Source organism: Chrysoperla carnea, chromosome 1, assembly GCF_905475395.1.
Source record: "Chrysoperla carnea chromosome 1, inChrCarn1.1, whole genome shotgun sequence".
In the NCBI taxonomy this organism is placed as follows: Eukaryota; Metazoa; Arthropoda; class Insecta; order Neuroptera; family Chrysopidae; genus Chrysoperla; species Chrysoperla carnea.
This window is the reverse complement of record NC_058337.1, coordinates 86,028,945-86,047,797: the sequence shown is the minus strand read 5'-3', so window position 1 is coordinate 86,047,797 and position 18,853 is coordinate 86,028,945. Positions and strand designations below refer to the sequence as shown.

General features: G+C 28.2%; 3 protein-coding genes across 3 annotated transcripts; 2 read left to right on the top strand and 1 right to left on the bottom strand.

Moving 5' to 3' along the window:
• Positions 1-699: 699 nt before the first annotated feature.
• On the top strand, positions 700-4,946 carry LOC123291738. Its single transcript, XM_044872138.1, has 5 exons — positions 700-790; positions 3,219-3,459; positions 3,529-3,662; positions 3,736-3,885; positions 4,795-4,946. Exons 1-5 carry the CDS (start codon positions 700-702, stop codon positions 4,944-4,946), a joined length of 768 nt encoding a protein of 255 aa, XP_044728073.1.
• Positions 4,947-6,727: 1,781 nt separating this feature from the next.
• On the bottom strand, positions 6,728-8,785 carry LOC123291731 (protein takeout-like). The gene is made up of 3 exons (XM_044872127.1): positions 8,713-8,785; positions 7,465-7,842; positions 6,728-7,032 (listed from the first exon to the last, which is right to left on the bottom strand). Exons 1-3 carry the CDS (start codon positions 8,783-8,785, stop codon positions 6,728-6,730), a joined length of 756 nt encoding a protein of 251 aa, XP_044728062.1.
• A 1,875-nt stretch (positions 8,786-10,660) lies between these two features.
• Positions 10,661-14,389, top strand: LOC123305651 (protein takeout-like). The gene is made up of 4 exons (XM_044887427.1): positions 10,661-10,791; positions 10,862-11,102; positions 13,715-13,998; positions 14,238-14,389. Exons 1-4 carry the CDS (start codon positions 10,677-10,679, stop codon positions 14,387-14,389), a joined length of 792 nt encoding a protein of 263 aa, XP_044743362.1. The 5' UTR covers positions 10,661-10,676.
• Positions 14,390-18,853: the final 4,464 nt, after the last annotated feature.

The following is an 18,853-nucleotide window of genomic DNA, read 5'->3' as shown; positions in this document are numbered from 1 at the left end:
ATTTACAAAACATCTCCTCGGTACCGTACAAGTTTGAAAAATATTGTAAAAATGTAGGGTAAAGTAGAGATCAATACAAATCAATTTAAAAATAAGAAAAATATATCGTATTGAGTAAAAATTACCTTAAAGAGGTAAGTTTTGATTCTTTTTAAGGTAATTTTTAAAGAAAAATAACATACTTTGAATGAACAGCCAAACTTGCTTGTTATGTCCAAGAACACGGTACTTGTGGATTACTAGAGGTTTACAAAATCATGTGAAACTAAAAATAAAATCAGTTTCCAACACCCCCACTATATTTCTGTTTTATTATCCGTCTTGATATTTAGAGCCAAAACTGTGTTTCAGCCCAATGAAACACATTTTTAAGAACTTAAAAATCAAGTGAAAGGTCACGCTCTCTTGTTCAGTCATCAATAGTAGGTACATAGTCATTTTCCCCATTTTTACTCTACTTAACATTGGCCCAAATTGAATGGAAATCTTTACATTTTATTGATTTTTTTTCTTGTAAAACTGATGAAATGGAAGAAATGTATCAATTTGTAATGTAAGTATATATAAAAGTAATGTAAATCGATTACAAATCTTTAATCAATCAATTGAATTCTTAATCAAATGTGGTGAGAGTGATTTATAGACCAAATATAGATTAGAATAGTTATTTCTAAGTAAAAAAACTTAAAAGTTACAACAATGTCTACTAATAAACGTTTATTTAATAAAATTATTGTAATTATTGTTTTACAATCATTTTGGATACTTGAAGCACAATTAAAAACTATTCGTAAGTACATTATTTTAAGTTTTCTACGATTTTTTCTAATATACAAAGTGATTCCCAACTGGAATTGGGAAATATTTCCAAAAAAATGTTTATATTATGTCTCGTATTAACTATCGCAAAGGTTTTCGAGTATATGAAAAGTTTTACGCGAGCAATTAGACAAATTAACAAAAGAGTTTACCAAATTCATCTAGAATTATTCGTAAATGTTTATAATAACTCCTTAAAATTCTGATACTCACTGTAATTGAAAATAAAAAAATATTACGTAAATCTAACCCGCAAGTAAAGAACAACTCGCTATGGTTATATAGAATTATTCGAAAGTATTTAGAATCAGGAAGAATAAGTAAATAAAATTTCCCTTTAATGTATATAATTCGCAATCATATGATACTAATAATTTTGCCAACATTCGACGCTAAAAGCTTCCAATACAAACCTTTAAATTTTAGGTATGTTATTAGGACAACGATATATGATCGCGGACATAACTTTCAGTTCCAAATTTTTAATTCCCTATAATATAATAGGAAAAGCTATTTGCGGACTATTTGTTTTTTTTTTTACAAGAGTTCCATCACTGTTGTAGATAGGTGAAGCTAGCAGTTGTAGCCTTTAAGAATTATGATTCACAAAATCACAGACTGCTGTGGTTTAATTTCATGTTTAAGATCAAAATTCGTGTTTAAAACCAATGCCAAAAAATAAGAAGAAATATTTAATAAAAAAAGTGATTTCGTTTATCGATGCTAATAACAAAATTTTTTAATGATAACAGATATCATGAAAACATCGTAATTGATGAGCAAAAGCAATGAAAATGGACGCTTTGTTTTTGAAATCTTGCCAGAAAATATTCATTCTGAATTCGACATACTGGAAACCATAAAGTACTAATATCAGATTCAGAGCATACCAAAAAATTTAGACCGTAAATCATGTAAAAAAATCAACATTTTTTTTGTTGAGATATTCATTTTCATGATATTTACCTATCAAACTTTAGAATTTCGACATTCAAAAGAAAAAATTCAAAAGAAAAAAGAAAATAAAATACTCGCAAAAAGCATTATTTTGTTGGATCTCAGGATACTCAATTTTTTATGTACATATTATGATCTTCTGAACATCAATATTTTGGGTACAATTTCAACACTCGAACCATGGTTAAAACTACAAATTTCTAAATTTTATGTCTTACTTTAATATATAGATCCATGGTCTAATATCCTTATATTTATCATAAAAAAATCGTAGTTTTTGGTATGGCACACTGATTATTGTAAAATTATATTGTTAAATAAAATTTAAATCTAATCTGTAGTTTTATTTGCTTGTTTAAAAGAACCAGTTTATTATAAAGCCCTAAAACAGAAACAAAATCTACACATTCTTTTATATATTGATGAAAAAAAGTTATTGATGGTAATAATTAATTTGTATGAGACTAATAAATTAACTTTCACTCTATTTTAAAAGAAATCGAAATAAATTTGTTTCCTTATTTACGGAAATTTAAAACTTATTGTTATATAAAATCGGATGTTCCTAAAACCATCACACGACTTCTATATATAACACGCACACTTCAAAGTTTGAATTTATAGACTAACTGCATGGCGGCATATGCTCAGTCTGACAGCTTTCTTTACAAAAATTATACCAAGTGGACCGTTTTCTTTCACGTGTGCAGGAAATTTTGTATTACAAGGACAAGAATGTGACGCAGGGAGTGCGCCTGACAAAATGATTTTTTCATTTTTTATAAAAAAATCTTCGTCTTTGGCTTAATCGAAAATTTCACGAACCTCGTGTAAACATACCGAAGTGAATTACGACGCATTTACGAATGTTTTCATGGCATCTTAACCAACAATCATCGGGGCTAAATGTTAACCCATAAAAATGTGATATATCGCTAAATATACTGTAACCGTATTTATTATTGGTTAAGAATTAAGAAAGTCCGACACACAGCGCATACCCATATAAATTTTTACAAGAAATTCTGATGGTGGGCATTCTGGTTGCGTGTATGTCTTCAACTTCAAATAAACAAACCCTATGTGCTGAGTAATGTGTAAAACAAAGCTGTTGCCGCACTTTAGCAAATAAAAATACCAAAGTTATTTTGGCAATACATATTACATAAGGAGAAACGAGCAAAATTATGTCGTTTATGTAACATGTATTGCTTATACTATTATTTAAAAAATTCATACCATGAAATTGATAAATGTATCCTTACGAAATAAAAAATTGTATAAATTTTGATTCCTTGCTAATTTACGGTATAGTGGCTCCAATCATCATAATCTCTTTCCTGAAGTAATAAGTTTTTAATAAAGCTATAAGCTATACATAATAACCATCAGATGAATCATATTTTAACTGAAAAAATTCATGATAAAAACATATTTTTTAGCTGAATACATTCCAAGTTGTAAACGACATGATCCACGAATTAATGAATGTGTTAAAAATGCCACGATTGTTATTAGACCATATTTGAAAAAAGGTATACCAGAATTAGGTATTCCAGCAATTGAACCGTTACATATTCCAATGGTAAAATTGGAACAAGGAACTGATGCCGTTAATTATAAAGCACGATTGTCGAATATTGTTATAGATGGTTTAAGTACTTATCAGTTTCGAGAAGTAAAGTAAGTATTTTAGTTAAATAGATAATAGCCATTGTTTCATTTTTATTAAAAAAATGTTTCTTGCTCTAGCGCCGATATCGAAAATCATATCATCGAAGGAAAAATTGATGTTGGAAATTTACGTTTGAGAAGTGATTATGTAATTATGGGCCGTGCATTGTTGCTGCCAATTCGAGGAAATGGAGTTTTATCTGCTAATTTTTGTATGTGATTATTATAACCTTCTATATTGAGATTTTAATAGTGTAAAATTTTTTTCAATATCTTAAATTTTAGCTAGTGCACATGCTGATATAAAAATGCATGGATCTGTTATTAAACGAAAAGGAAAAGAATATTATCATAATACGGAAACTGATGTCAAAATACAAATTGGTCGAGTTAAAGCAATGTTTGACAATCTATTTGATGGAGACGAAATGTTAAGTAAGTAAATTTTTGTTTAAACGGATTTTTATTCGAGTTTTTAAATATCTGTTAAACAAACTTGGACAAAAATTGGTAGCGTTGTTAAGCTGGTTTGATTAATCAAACTTGAAGTGTGTTAGTTTTAAAAAATTGAATAATTTTTTGAGAATTTTCGAATTCTAGTGTGTAAAGGCATTGGGGTTAGACTTATCGCTAGAAAAATAAAACGAACGTCAAGTGAAAAACGAATCAAGATGCCTAGAAAGTTTGGCTATAACAAACATTTATCTAAATAGTATTTTTATTCCACTTGATTTAGATAGACAATCTTAGCCTTAACAAAACCACCTGATCAACAGTAGTTAGCTAAATAATATCAGCCTTTATATACCAAAGTTAGCATATCGAAAATATATTAACAGAAGGCAATCAAAAAATAGTCGCGGAAGTGTCACGAAATTACTGACGAGTATTTTATATCTCTTGAGAATAATTAACTAAATGCAACAATTAATTAAATTCTGGTGGTAGCTCAAAACATTAAATTTCGTTAAAATAGATGCTAAGTTTAATGTAATTCTCTACGCATTTGCCTATATGAAGAACCAAAAAACTAAATAAAAGCATTTCAGTTCATTCGACTTGTAAATGAAAAAATTTCGTTATTCATTTGGGAAGTACGATACCACTGACTTATATTTCGTTCATTTACCCAACTATCAAATTAATTGTGAATTAAATTTTTATATTACTCAAAATCTTCTGTCGAACGAAACTATTCTTGAGAAACAAAGGGCTTACAAAACTCGACCATTTCATAAATGAACTATTAATAAACTAAACTCACCCAATATGATTAATATTAATTTTAAATAAATTTTTAGGCACTAATTGACTGATTTTTATTAATATATATTCTTTTTTTAGCAAAAGTAACAAATGAATTCTTAAATATGCATGCAAAAGAAATTGTTGAAGAAGTGAAACCAGCTGTGGAAACAGTAATCGCAATGATTGTGGATGACATTACAAATAAAGTATTCCAAAGTTTGCCATACAACAGAATATTCCCTGAATAAATTAAAAAGCGGTTGTGTTTGTAATTACATATTTACCACTTTTTTATTTATAAATATTTATCTATAATTTATATATTTAAAATATTTAATTGTTTATATTTTTTGTTATTATTATTTTATAGTATTTTTAGACCTAATTTATTTTTAATTGAAACAAAATAAAAACTACGTATTATATTAATTAAATTGTTATTATTATAATTGTTATTACCCCTACACTAAAAGGTATTAAAAATTACATAAAAATAAATAGTACCTACTTCAAAAGTTTTTTATTTCTCAGATAGAAAAAAATAGGGATAGAAATATTATTATTACCTACATGTATTATTTGGAAAGATAAATAAGCATTGGGTTATTCCTTTTTTGAATTAGATAATATTATCTCTGAATGAAAAATGACAAAACCATAATATTTTTAATATTTGTTTAGTAATTATTAATATTTGCTTAGTAGTTATTATTTGTTAAGGGATTAAAGGTGTGAGAAAGTGAGAAACATGGTTAGGAACATCCAAGGTTATAACCAGTTTATTCCTAATACTATAAATTTTTCGGCTTTTAGTACCATTAAAACAAATTAGATGGCAAAATTTGGTTCAAAAAGGATTGTTTTTATTTCTACTTTTTTTTAAATTAAATGATACTCCTTATTAAATTACAAAAAATACATTTTAACACTTTTCTACTTCAAAATAATTATACTTTTAAATATTTCTGCTTTTAAGTAATTCTATTTCCGAAAAACAACACTCCCACCAAATTCAGTTCTAAAATGTGCCATCAAAAAAACCGATGATAATCAAATATTTTGGGTAAGAAAAGATTTTAAAGAAAAAAGATAAAAATAAGATGATCATGAAACATAATTTTCTTAAATAATATAATTTAATATTCGTTTCTGGCCAGAATATTTTAGCACCTTCGATTTTTTGTGACACAAATTTGAAATTGACACGACTAGTGTCCTTAGAAAATAGAATTATTTTAATAAGTATAAATTTTTAAAATAGAGCGCTGGATGGAGTTGAGTGTGAAAAATGTGAAGACCGCATTTTGTCAATTGATTCTTGTTCATAAAAGCTGATATATTAATATTCCTGATTCCAGAAACCCTATTGGTCCAATTTTTGTATATGTATATATATTTTTGAGCGTTCTGTCATCATTCGAGCAGTATCATGAACCAGTATCAGATGGAGGTATGTATAATGTTGTCTATTTGTGCTATCCAAAAATGGTCAACGAAATGACAACAGATTCAAGAGTCTGAAGAAATGACAAATGAAGTTTAATTAAGTCCAACCGTTTACATAGCGACTTTAACAGTCGGGACCCATTAAAGTCTATACCGGCTGAAATCTTCCTAATAATGGGTCCCGACTGTTGAAGTCGCTATGTAAACTGTTGGACTTGTTTTTTTCTTTTCAGTTTTTAATTAAAGTTAATTTTTTATGAAGTTTGGTTCACATTTTACTCAGTCGGGTTTTTTTTTATTTTTAAATTTATTTATTTTTAATAAAAAGACTGTTAAAAATTAAAAAGCAAAACAAAACAAAAACTACAAAATCATTAGAACATTTCTATTTATTTTTATTTTTTTTATAAATATTTATATTTGTTTGTACATTATATTTATTTACAAATATACAGATTTATATATAATATATTTATTTCGTTCGTTTTTTTTTTTTAGTATTTCGAGAAAAAATTAAAGTTAAAGGAACACAATGTTATATTAGTAAATAATCCCTAAAATTAATTTTTTTTTTTGAACATTCTTAGTTAGGTAACAATAATTCATCCACTGGGAATATATTAAAAACTTGATTCACAATTTTATGAACTAATTCACCAATGGTTTCTTCAACTAATGGTGTAATTTCTTGTACAATATCTTTGGAGTTTTCATTAATTAATTGATTGGTGGATTCACTTAATTCCTTATTACCATTGAATAAATTGGCAAAATAAAGTTTAGAATCACCAATAACTAACGATACTTTTTTGTCGTTAATTACAATATAACGTTTTCCATCACGCATTTCATAATCACCAGAGACGACCATTTTGGTTTCAATATTTGCTGCAAATGAAAAAAAATTAAATTAAAGTATTAAATTAAGTGCAATTATTTACAAGCTTCCAAAGGGGTAACTTCATCAAACAAGAAATTCATTAAGTACATACAAAAGCAATATTAGTCAAATGTGTCGAAATGGAATCACAAAATATACAGTGCTTTGATGTAGGGTAAACGTGGGCGGTGTAAAGCGGAGTAAAAGTCTGACCGCTATGTGTTCGTATCTGCCTATCTGTCTGTCTGTGACATCGTAGCTCGAAAAAGGGTGAACCAATTTTTATTTGTTTTATTTCGTTTGAAAGGTACTTTAATGGAGTGTTTTTAGCTATGATTTAAGTGCGAATTTAGGGTGCCGTACCCCGAACAACTAAAAAATAGGCCATCATCCTCAAAATCGGTTCAGTTTGGAGAAGGCTCTAAAAAATGTTTACTTACTGAAATTTCCATCAGAATGACCATCCCCATTAATTGGTAAAACCAAAATTTTTCCACTAATTTTATAATCACTTTCAATACGTAATTTTGGAAAATAAACATGAACCTTCAATTTCAATTTATTCAAATCCAAATCAACTTTTTTAACAATTACATCACTTGCACCAGTTACAATTAAATTTGTAAAATCGGCTTTAAAACTGACGGCAGCACCATTTCCATGATTCATTGTAACCGTAGGTAAATTTAATGGATCCATTGATGGTAAATCAAATTCTGGGATTCCTTTCTTCAATTGTGGACGTATTTTTTCAAATTGTTGAACAATACAATCATTTAATGCGGGATCATTTTGTCGACATGGCGTAATAAAGGAAGCTAAAAATTAAAAATTAACTAATTTTTTTGTCTATTTTAATTTTTCTTTGTGAAATTCAACCTTTTAGCTGCTTTTTGCCATACATAGTCTTATACAGTTATAGATATTTTGCTTTCTGAAATCGTATTTTTGGCGGACAACATTTTTTTAAATTGTAAAAACAAATCTTTCAATACTAAAAAAGATTAGAAATCGAACTTTTAGAAAGCCTTGAATTTTTTATCACAGTTTATTTTATCACAGTTTTATTATAAAAAAGATCTATCTCTTAAAGCATCCGAATTCCATGCTCATATCGTTTACAAATTCTCTTTCAAAATAATACATATTTTTTTTAAATAAAAAAAAAAAAAATTTAAAAGCAAGTTTTGCATAAATTTATTTGCTTAGTAAATTCTTCGTATGTATGCTTCGAAAAATTTAATCCTCATTCAAGTTTTACTGAACGTGTGTTATTTCGTTAATGATAAAAGCGAATATTAAAGAAAATCAAGCATTATCCTCCCCCTTGATTTAAATCTGAGAATTCGAATATAATATGGCCTACCTTTGAACTATCGATATACTGCAATAACAAATTAAGGAAATGTGCAAGCGTTGGGAAATTATATATATCGTACATATAAACTAAATCCTTCTAAATTTTCCAGTTATTATGTTTTCTCACTAAATGTAAGAGGTAAAAAAACAAATTTTCCGAGTAATGCCGTTTTAGCTAAAACTTGTACCAACTTTTTTTTACGTATATTCACTTAATATTTTGTACAGTTTATTTATAAATACGGGATATAAAAATCGAATTTCGAAATTAAATTCGAAAATATTTTGTCCTATCGAAATTCTAATATGAGTATTGGAATGGTACTTACGAAGTTTTCTAAATTCACCAAATGAAAATAATCCCAATAAAACAATAACACAAATAAAATTTTGGTAAATCATTTTTGTGTTCTTTGGATAAGAATTGTTCAACAAAATTTGTTTGGTTTGATTATTGATACAAACCAAGAATGATAACCAAAATAGGCTCGCTATAATCTTTTTATATCAAAATTAATATGACGTTTAAGAAAAATCTTTGATGCAATATATTTTTACCATAATTGTATCAATTAAAGGCCAGCAACATTTTTCCTTAACATTGTACTCAGATAATTCTTAATAAATTATCATTATATTTTTTAAATAAATTGTATGTACGGATATGCAGCATTTTGACGTCATGAGTTTGTACAGAAAATTATGAAATGGAATAAATAAATAAAGAATATATCGGAAATGAATTTAATAATTATACTGGTTGAGTGATTGTATTTTTTTTTTTTTTAATTCTTGATATTTATTGTGAAATACAAACTAAATATTCTCTTTAGAACTCGACTACAGCAGGATTATACAGGGTGTACCCTTTTAATTTATAAAGATTAATATCTCGTTTTGCAGTTAACCACTCAAAAACTAGCTTAAACAAAAATTGCAGAGTTTAATGGTAGACATCATGTTCTGACATCAAATTGGACCTAGTTCTTCGGATTGCTTTAATAACTCGTTTTATAATTATCCAATCAAAAAATAACTTAATCAAAAGTTGCAGAGTTCAATAGGGGACATGTTTTGGCTCCAAATTGGACCTAATTCTTCGGATTTCTTTAATAGCCAATTTAGATCCTAAACGATAAGATCTAAATTGGCTATTAAAGAAATCCTCCAATTTGATGTCAGAACATGTCCCCTATTGAACTCTGCAACTTTTGATTAAGTTATTTTTTGATTGGATAATTACAAAACGAGCTATTAAAGCAATCCGAAGAACTAGGTTCAATTTGATGTCCGAACATGATGTCTACCATTAAACTCTGCAATTTTTGTATAGATTAAAATGGCCCACCCTGTGTGTTTTTAGCTAGGATAATACATGGTTGTTCTACCATGGTGTCAAAACTTGGTCCTTCAATAAGGGCCAATTTGGATAAATGAAAAATTACATTTACATTTTTAAAAATAAAATCCCATTACTCAAAAAGTGAAATTAAGAAATTATACTAAGAATAAAAAGATTTATGGGCGCAAGAAATCATTGCTTGAATCAATACAATTTTTTGTTGAAATTAGAATTTATTACTTTTGAAGCGTGAAGAAATTTATTTGCGGATTCTCTCGTAGCACATATATATTGCAAAACGGTCATTTTCGCGATAGAAGGAAAGGGAGAAATAAAATGAGTAAAAATTGAAAAAAGTTTCTGCTCTTTGCCAAATAAGCATCCTAACTCAAATGTTACGTAAATCTCGAATTTCGTAAGAAAGGTTAAGTTAAAAATAATTGACGGAGGATTCTATAGATTTATGGGATGTTACAGTACTTTGGCCGACGGCTGCTACTGCTACTTTTAACTTGAGACCTTTATTATCGAATCTGAACTTCCTCTTATGTTTCCTAATCAGCTCAACTACTTCAGATTTTTTCCAAAGTTACCATGCATGGAAAATTTAAAAAAAAAATAATGTTGGCAAATAATTTAGTAATTCTTGGGCGTTAAGTCAGCTTAATGCAGAGTAAGAAAAAGTCATTGAAAATGTAAAGAAAATTAGTTTTCCACAAAATAAAAATATTAAAACATAAATAAAAAATAAAATATAATATTTCAAAAAAATATTATTTATGACAAATTAGGTCAGCCGCGTAAGTTTTGTTGCATATTTACAAACATTGTTTGACAAAAAATACATTTTTTTGCAATGTCTGCAAATTTTTTATTATTACTTATTAAATAAAAATGTATTAACAAAAATTAATCCAAAAAATATATATCATTCACGTACGACAGTTCACAATGATAATACACAAACGAAATACGCTGTTAGCGAAAATTTTCCAATGTTCAATTGTAATTGTTTATCTTTGTAAATACTCAGAAACACGTAGTTCAAGTCGATCCCATGAAGTTCGTAAGTATTCGTCGAAAATATTTTGTCGATAATTTTATAATATAACTTTTTTTTAAATTTTTGTTAATAGCATCATTTTTGAAAATATGCCATCGTACCGATCCAAAAATTAACGATTGTCTCAAACAAAGTGTAGAATCATTACGACCATATTTAAAAAAAGGTATTCCTGAGTTTGGTATACCAAGTTGTGAACCGTTAGAAATTCCTGAAGTGATTCTAGACCAAGGTACTGGCGCAGTTAGTGTACGATCCACGTACACGGATATTAAAGTTTATGGACCAACTGAATTTGTTCTTAAATCTGTCAAGTAAGTGTTTAAAGATTTTTTTTAATTTAATTTTAAAATTGGTATTTTCAAATTATATGAAGAAAATGATTAGATTCGACGTATTGTCTAAACGAATAAAAGGGGTCGGGGGACACACGGTAAGGGCTATATTCCTTTCATACCTTGGTACATTATAAACGTAGCGCTTACTTTTTTTATTTACAAAATGTTTTTGTAAAAATTTAAGGTATTAATTTTAGAAGTCAAATACTTGTTTGATTCTTTGAAGAATTTAATCTTATAGCTACTTTTAGTTTTTACTGTATGAAATAATTGTAGTATTAGTTTAAAAAAGACATGCTTCTGATTTTGTAGTCAACACAATATGTGAGTACATTGCATTTGGTTTGATTATTTGGCATAAACTAAAAATTGCATTGAACTTACTTTAAATTATCTCTGTTTTCTTTAACTTCTGATAACTTTCACAACTCAATTTTTTTAAATGATAAAACATAAAATTTTGACAAATGTAAAATACAAATTGACAAAACTCATGGCAACCTGAATCGATTGAAAAAGTTTCCTAGGTAACTTATATAAGTCGGTTTTTGGTATCTGTTGCTGTTTTTTTGGTTTTAACTCCCAATCAGCGAATATACATCGTGCGATAAGGAACATAGTTCCAATAAATTTTATACTGCAGGCTAAGAATTCTGTCATCAACGAATCATTTGCAAATTGTTGTTTAATTTTAAAATTAAAATCGAGAATCTAAATTTTGTAATCAATTCTTGATGAAAATTTAACGTTTCTTATAAAAAAAAAAGAAACGGAAAATAGATTTTAGTTCAATTTAAATAGCCAGTTTCAACTCATTTCAATTAGGTACTTACTTGCTAATAGTCCCGTGGGACATGCATGTCCCATTCTACAAAAAAGTATCGCCTCAAAACATAATCGCTTTCATGATACGTATTATTTTTGACCGTTTTAAGCTAATATTTTTAATATCTTCATACAAATAGGAGCGGAAGGAAATGCAACATATCTGTTTGTAACAAAACTGAACATATATCCTTGCGTCTCCACCATAATTATCTGTATTGTATTAATTACGTGAATAATGTAACGTTAATCGAAATTTACGTTTTTTAAATAAATAGAAATAATTTCACCATCACCGCTGGGTGTTTTTGCTTTGCTAAAGTTCAAAAAATTTAAATTCTTCTTTTCATCAATGTAAAATCGGGAACAAAATCTCTTACCTCATATTCTTTGACATTCTGTACACAACAGCATGCAAAAATTATCAAGTAAACTTATAGAAGTGCCCAACGTTATTCGCTGCATTTTAATACTGCATTTTATTTATTTTTTACGTAATTTTTCATCAATAAAAATAAAATAAATTTATTGCATTATTAGATTTTTAAAAATCTGATAAAATTAATTATTCATTACAAGTAGGTATATTATTTTTTAAAACTATAAACCTTTTTACATAATTAATATTTTCTATTAATTATTAAAATCGAAGTGATTTATTGACAAAATAAAATTTATGGAAATAAATGTCCTTTCATGTAATTAAAATCGGTGAATCGGGGCGACGTCATGATGACCTCAATTTGGAATTAAATTAATTTCATCGCTACTTAATAGCAGAATCAAAGTTAGAATGCTTATTCGTTTAGAAATGGAAAATTCGAGACGAATATATAAAATATATGTTCTAAAGGTACGTGTTACTCAGACCCGAATTAAAAAATTTGTCGCCCACCCGTAGGCAGTTACGAAAAATGTTGCATCTACCCCTAACTTTTTTAAAATAAAAATATGTATTTGAAAATACGACCAAATATGGCGGGTGGAATTAAAAAAAGTAGTGTACTATGCAAAAATTGATATTTTGCGGTTCAAAAATAAAAAAAGTGAAGATAAAAATATAGTTAACGGTCGAAGCAAAAGGTTGTTTTCTCGCTACATAAGCTCTAGGCACGTGCTTACTGTGCCTTGTGTGGTAAATCTAAGCCAGGTATTATCTTAAAAGTTACTGCCTATAGATACTATCTTAAACGTATGCTTACTTGAGGAAAACAGTCTTCGAGAGTACTGACTGAGACCTCCTAATATCCGACTACAAAACGCCTACCTACTAGAGAATAATACTTTCGATAGTTAATCTCAATAATAATTAATTTCAAGGAGACGAAATATTTACTGTTTGATTGAAACCTATAATTAGTCTATCTACAACTGGCAACGGCTATCTCGCTTATGATATATCGAACCGAAACATTTTCCAAAGACATTTTACCTAAGAATATCGGCTTGATATTGATCTCACCGAATCCGACTCCCAAAAGTTTCGTAAAGCATATCAAGGCGTACATTGCTTTACAACTGTTGAACCGAACTGGAAAAACTGTTGTTTGATTTGCATATATATTTTACAATGTTTCACAACGAAGTTTCTCATTAAACTTTTCAAGCCAAAACATTTCTTTTGACTACAAAAATTGTTTGAGGAAACTCTTTTATATACGTCCAGAAATATTTGTCACATACATCGACTGTAAAAGAACGAGTAAATTTATTGTATTGAAAATCAATCGATTTTTGAATAATGTTTTTGAATTATTTTGCAGAATTGACCTTGACAAAGAACGTGTAAGAATTAAATTATATATACCCGAATTATATATGACAAGTAAATATTCAATGGAAGGACGTATATTAATGTTACCAATCTCAGGGTCAGGTCAAAGTCGTGGTAATTATAGTAATATTGATGCTACTGTATCGATGCAAGGTGAACAAATTGATAAAAATGGCGAACGTTATTTAAATATTAAAGATTTATTTGTTGACTTTAATATTGGGCATGCTTCAGTACAATTGGATGATTTATTTAATGGTGACCAAGAATTGGGTAAGATAGCTTATGACATTAAATTTTCTGATCTGGTTTCTTTTAGCGTAATTTCAGTGTATAGTTACTAAAATAAAATTTTTCCTGAACCAACACATTTTCTGATATTTCTATGAAATTCTATGATCGAATTAGTAAACTATTTCTCACTAGACGAACGTTATTTCGTTGTTCGACGTTCGGCTTATACGTGAAGCAAATTTTAGTTATAGATTTCTAACTTTTGATTTTGTTTTAAGGTGATGCTATGAATTTATTCTTAAATGATAATTGGCGCAATGTTGCCAATGAAATTAAACCAGTATTAGAAGATACAATTGGAAATTTGTTCAAGAAGATATGTAATAAAATTTATCACAAGTATCCAGTAACTGAATTACTACCTCCATAAGAATGTGAAATTTTGGTTCGAAAGTTGTTTTTTAATTATTTTTAAAGATTATTTTATACACAATTAGAAATAATTTTCTTTTTAGAATAAATAAAGATTAATAAAAAAATTTTTTTTAATTAATCTCAAATGCTTTTTATTTACTATTTTTATGACCCTATATAAATACTTTTTATACCATTTTTTAAATTTATATTTGAAAGAGTATTCCACGACATTTTGTGTGATACATACATACCAAGTCGTAGCTGCAGATTCGCTTGGCAACTTAATGCAACTTACATTGGAAAAATCATGCAATATTACATACAGTATTGAGCAATGCATAATTATTAAACTTTTTCAAAAAAATTGAATGTTCAGTCACAATTAACCTGGCGCTTGTAACAGAGTGTCTGCATTGCTCTTGAATGTAACCATACCTAGCCCATGCTTTGTTAGAACTATTTGGGGTGCTTATCGTATGATATTGACGGGTGACATATCTCAATTAAACAATGTTTAGTAAAAATTTTTAAATAAACTGGTTTAGTACATCATCTGCGAATATCAGTTCGCCAAAACGAGAGATCTGATCCAACGCCATGTCATCGACGATATCGATCTACTACTGAAGTTGCAGTATATATTTGGTTGACAATATATACCACGAAAAGTGGTAAGAAATACCCATGGTCTAATGGTCTTTGACATACAATTTGTTCAATCTGACTAGTTTAAACTTTTAAAGTTTGCACACTCTTAATGGAAAACCCTTTGTATACTTTGTACTCACCTAAGAATAAACTAATTAATGAAATATTTTCACGAATTCTTGTTTACCATTTTCTGCAGAAGTTAATTCGAATCTCATGTTAATTTTTTATAATATTTTTTTATGATTACTTTGTTTAATGATTCATAAATTCTAAACTTAGAATACACAACAATTTATTACAAGAAATTTATCTTATAAAATCAGACACGGCTTTCCTATTGGACTATGCTGGCAAGTATCTAGGATCTCGTGATACAAGGATATCACTTCTTGACTCCACCAATTATTGGATTTCAAAGACTTCTACGATTTGAACAAAAATGATCCCCTCGTATTTTTATATCAAATGCCCAGAGCCCCAAAAAAGGTGACGATGGTCCTCTAAAAAAAATATTAATTATACAGGCAAATAGAATGTTTGGAAATAATGAAAATGAGTAAAGGATTCGACGTGAATCATTTTGACGAATTAATTTTACCAACAAATCAGTGTTGTCAGTTTAACAGAAAAAATAATATACAAATTTACAAAAGGTGAAGGGAAATAATATACAAGTTAATAAAATGAGACTTTGCGTAAACGATTTGATTATTCAGCAGATTCTATGAACGTTTATGCCAGCAAAAAACTCGTTTGAGCAGAGGGTTGCACAAATTGTTTGAAATTCTCTGAGAGAGTAAGATATTATAGAAAATACTTCAACTCTGAATTTTAAATAATCGGGTATTTTTGCGATGATCGAAAAAACTTGAGATTCGTACATTCAAATGACATAAACCTAATGACCATTTTATGACTCAAGAAGAGTTAAAGTAAAGTATTTTATGATTATCGCGTGGAATGAGTTCTTCCACACCAATTTTCTGAGATTTTCTGAGTTTGAGAGAATTTTTTTACAACGCTTGTACAATCTGCTGGACAGAATCCTATAAATTATTCGTTATATATTGAGCCAATAAATTTTATTTTTTTGAATGTGCCTAAATTAGTTTCTAGAAACTAAACTAAATACTACTTTTGTGTTAAATTAATATATAAGAAATTTTAATGAATTGTATATTATAATATTAATTAAAGTGATATTGTTAACAAATTAAAATAACAATAAATCATTAATCGTTTTTAATAAAACAAAAAAGGAAGTGTATAAACATGCTTTATTTCTGGTTTATATGTATATTTATCATTTTTAAAGTAAAATTATAATGGTTGACCAAAGTCACATTAAAAAAAAAAAAAAAAAAAAATTAAGACTGTCTGACCCTGCTGTGAGTGGAAAGCTCTTTTCACTGCAATACACATTTTCTATACTAATTCCAATTACCATATCAAAAAAACTAGCGGGCAGAAAAACAATCCCGATTTAAAAAAAATTTGAAACAGGCATATCTCTGGTAAAAATTATCCGACCTGAATCATAAATTTCGTCGAAATATGATACTTTCTTGTATTTAGTCTAAAGAATGTAAATCTCAATCAAAAGCTCAGCTTAAACTACCATGTTTTTGGACTACTAAGTAAGTAAGAAAAGTATTATTTCATGTTTTATCAAATGCAAGAGAAATAAAGTGTTCAAGGGAACTTAAAGAAGTTAAAGAGGTCTTTGACCAAGTTATTTACTATCAAAGCAAAACTGACATTTCACTCTAAATTTTGAATTAATTCATATTCTTATGTAAGACTAGCAGATACCCGCCTGCTTTACTGGGCAATTTCTCCTTTTTAAATCAAAGACTATCACGTTATAGCCCTCTCTTATCCTCTCTTTTGTTCACAATTTTATGGATTTTAATTTTTAACTTTTTTGAAAATGAAGTTTTCCCCATGATACTCGCTGACATTTTATAGGTCCAATCATTAAATTTACCTGATTTTTATACTTTTTGGAACAAAATAACCCCATCCACTGAGTTTCATCAAATTCCAAAACAAAAATTTTTTCAAAGGGTACCCCTTAAAAAAATTGCAAAAATCGAAAATTTGTTTTAATCTCCAATTTCGATAAAGCTCAGTACATCATTAAATTAATCCACCGAGTATCATCAAATTTTGCGTTTTTCTCGATTTTTTCAAAAGGGTACGTACCCCTTAAAAAAATTCCAAAAAATCGAGACATTTTTTTCATCTCCAATTTCGATAAAACTCAGTATATAAGGTAAATTTGACCCAAAAAGTTAAAAAATCGTGTGCTTTTGATGACTGGTCGAATATTTTTTGAGATACGGACGAAAATCGATCCATTTATTTCAATATTCCAGAAACCCTGCATCCAATCATTAAATTAACCTGATTTTTATACTTTTTGGATCAAAATTACCCCATCCACCGCACCCCTTAAAAAAATTTGTAAAAAATCGATACATTTTTTTAATCTCCAATTTCTATAAAACATACTGAGTTTATACAAATCCCCTACTTTTTGCAAGGTATATCACTACGCTGTGCAGGTACACCTATTTATAGCAACATTCTCTATTGTACATTAATTTATACCTTTCAGTGTACCTAATTTATTTTTCACTCAGTGTACTATACCGGGACAAATAGAGCAAATGTACTACACCGGGATCAAAGGAACAAACATATGAAGACAACTGCAATCAACGTAATATTAATTCTCATAATGATATATAATATAAACATAATTACAAAAACTTTTAAACTAATGGTTAATAATTTTCTATTATTAATTTTAAAATATAATTATTATTAAAATCCTAATAACAATTTTAGAATAGACAATAATAATTATATAAAGCAATTATGCCTTAATTAGCAGGTGCTTCTAATAACCATTACTTATATGAATGTAATAAATATTCTTCTAACAGCCATTACTTATATATATGACAAAAATTTATAAATAGGTCACGTAAATATGAAATAACAATTATTCTTTTGGTATTTTTGGAGATAATTACTTTTGGAGTAAAAATAATTGAATATATTATTATAACAATAAAAGGTAATTTACACCCCTGTAGAAAAGATTATAATTATGGTAAATATTTGTCCAAGTTCCTCTACAGCATTCCATAATATTACAGTATAGAACGGAAGAAAGTAAAAAAAATTTCTTTAGTATAAAAATATTATGTATTAAAATAGTACGGTTCCTTACTTCAAGAAACGACAGTTTTGAACCAATTTGGAAATAAGCATGCATTTTTTATTCCACAGAAAACTGTTTTCATGACTACAAAACTTTTCGGATGAAATGACCGACCAGTAATCATTACAGGCGAGAATTGAACTTCTCTCCCCTGCACCTGTAAATATATACGGCGTTGCTGGATACTAACTCTGCATAAGTATTCGAAGCAAATTACATAAATGCCGTAAAGAAATAAATCACGTAAGACTTCGGAAATTGACGGGAGATCAAAAATATTTAATCCCTGTACGCCATTTTTTTAATTCGCTTCGAATACTTACTCAGAGTTAGTATATTACAACGCCGTACATATTTGCTGGTGCAGCGGTGAGACATCAAGGGGTGTAACATTCAATTCTCACCTGCATTCACCTGTACCGCGCAAAACTGACGTCATGGTTTATAAACTAATTTTTATATACAGAAACATCTTCTTGAACATGACTTCAGGTAGATCATCTCACCCGAAAAATTTTAGTATGAGCTTGTTGTAGTCTATTACTGCATAGGGAAAGACCGAAAATTATTCCACATAAAGTATCCTCATTTTGC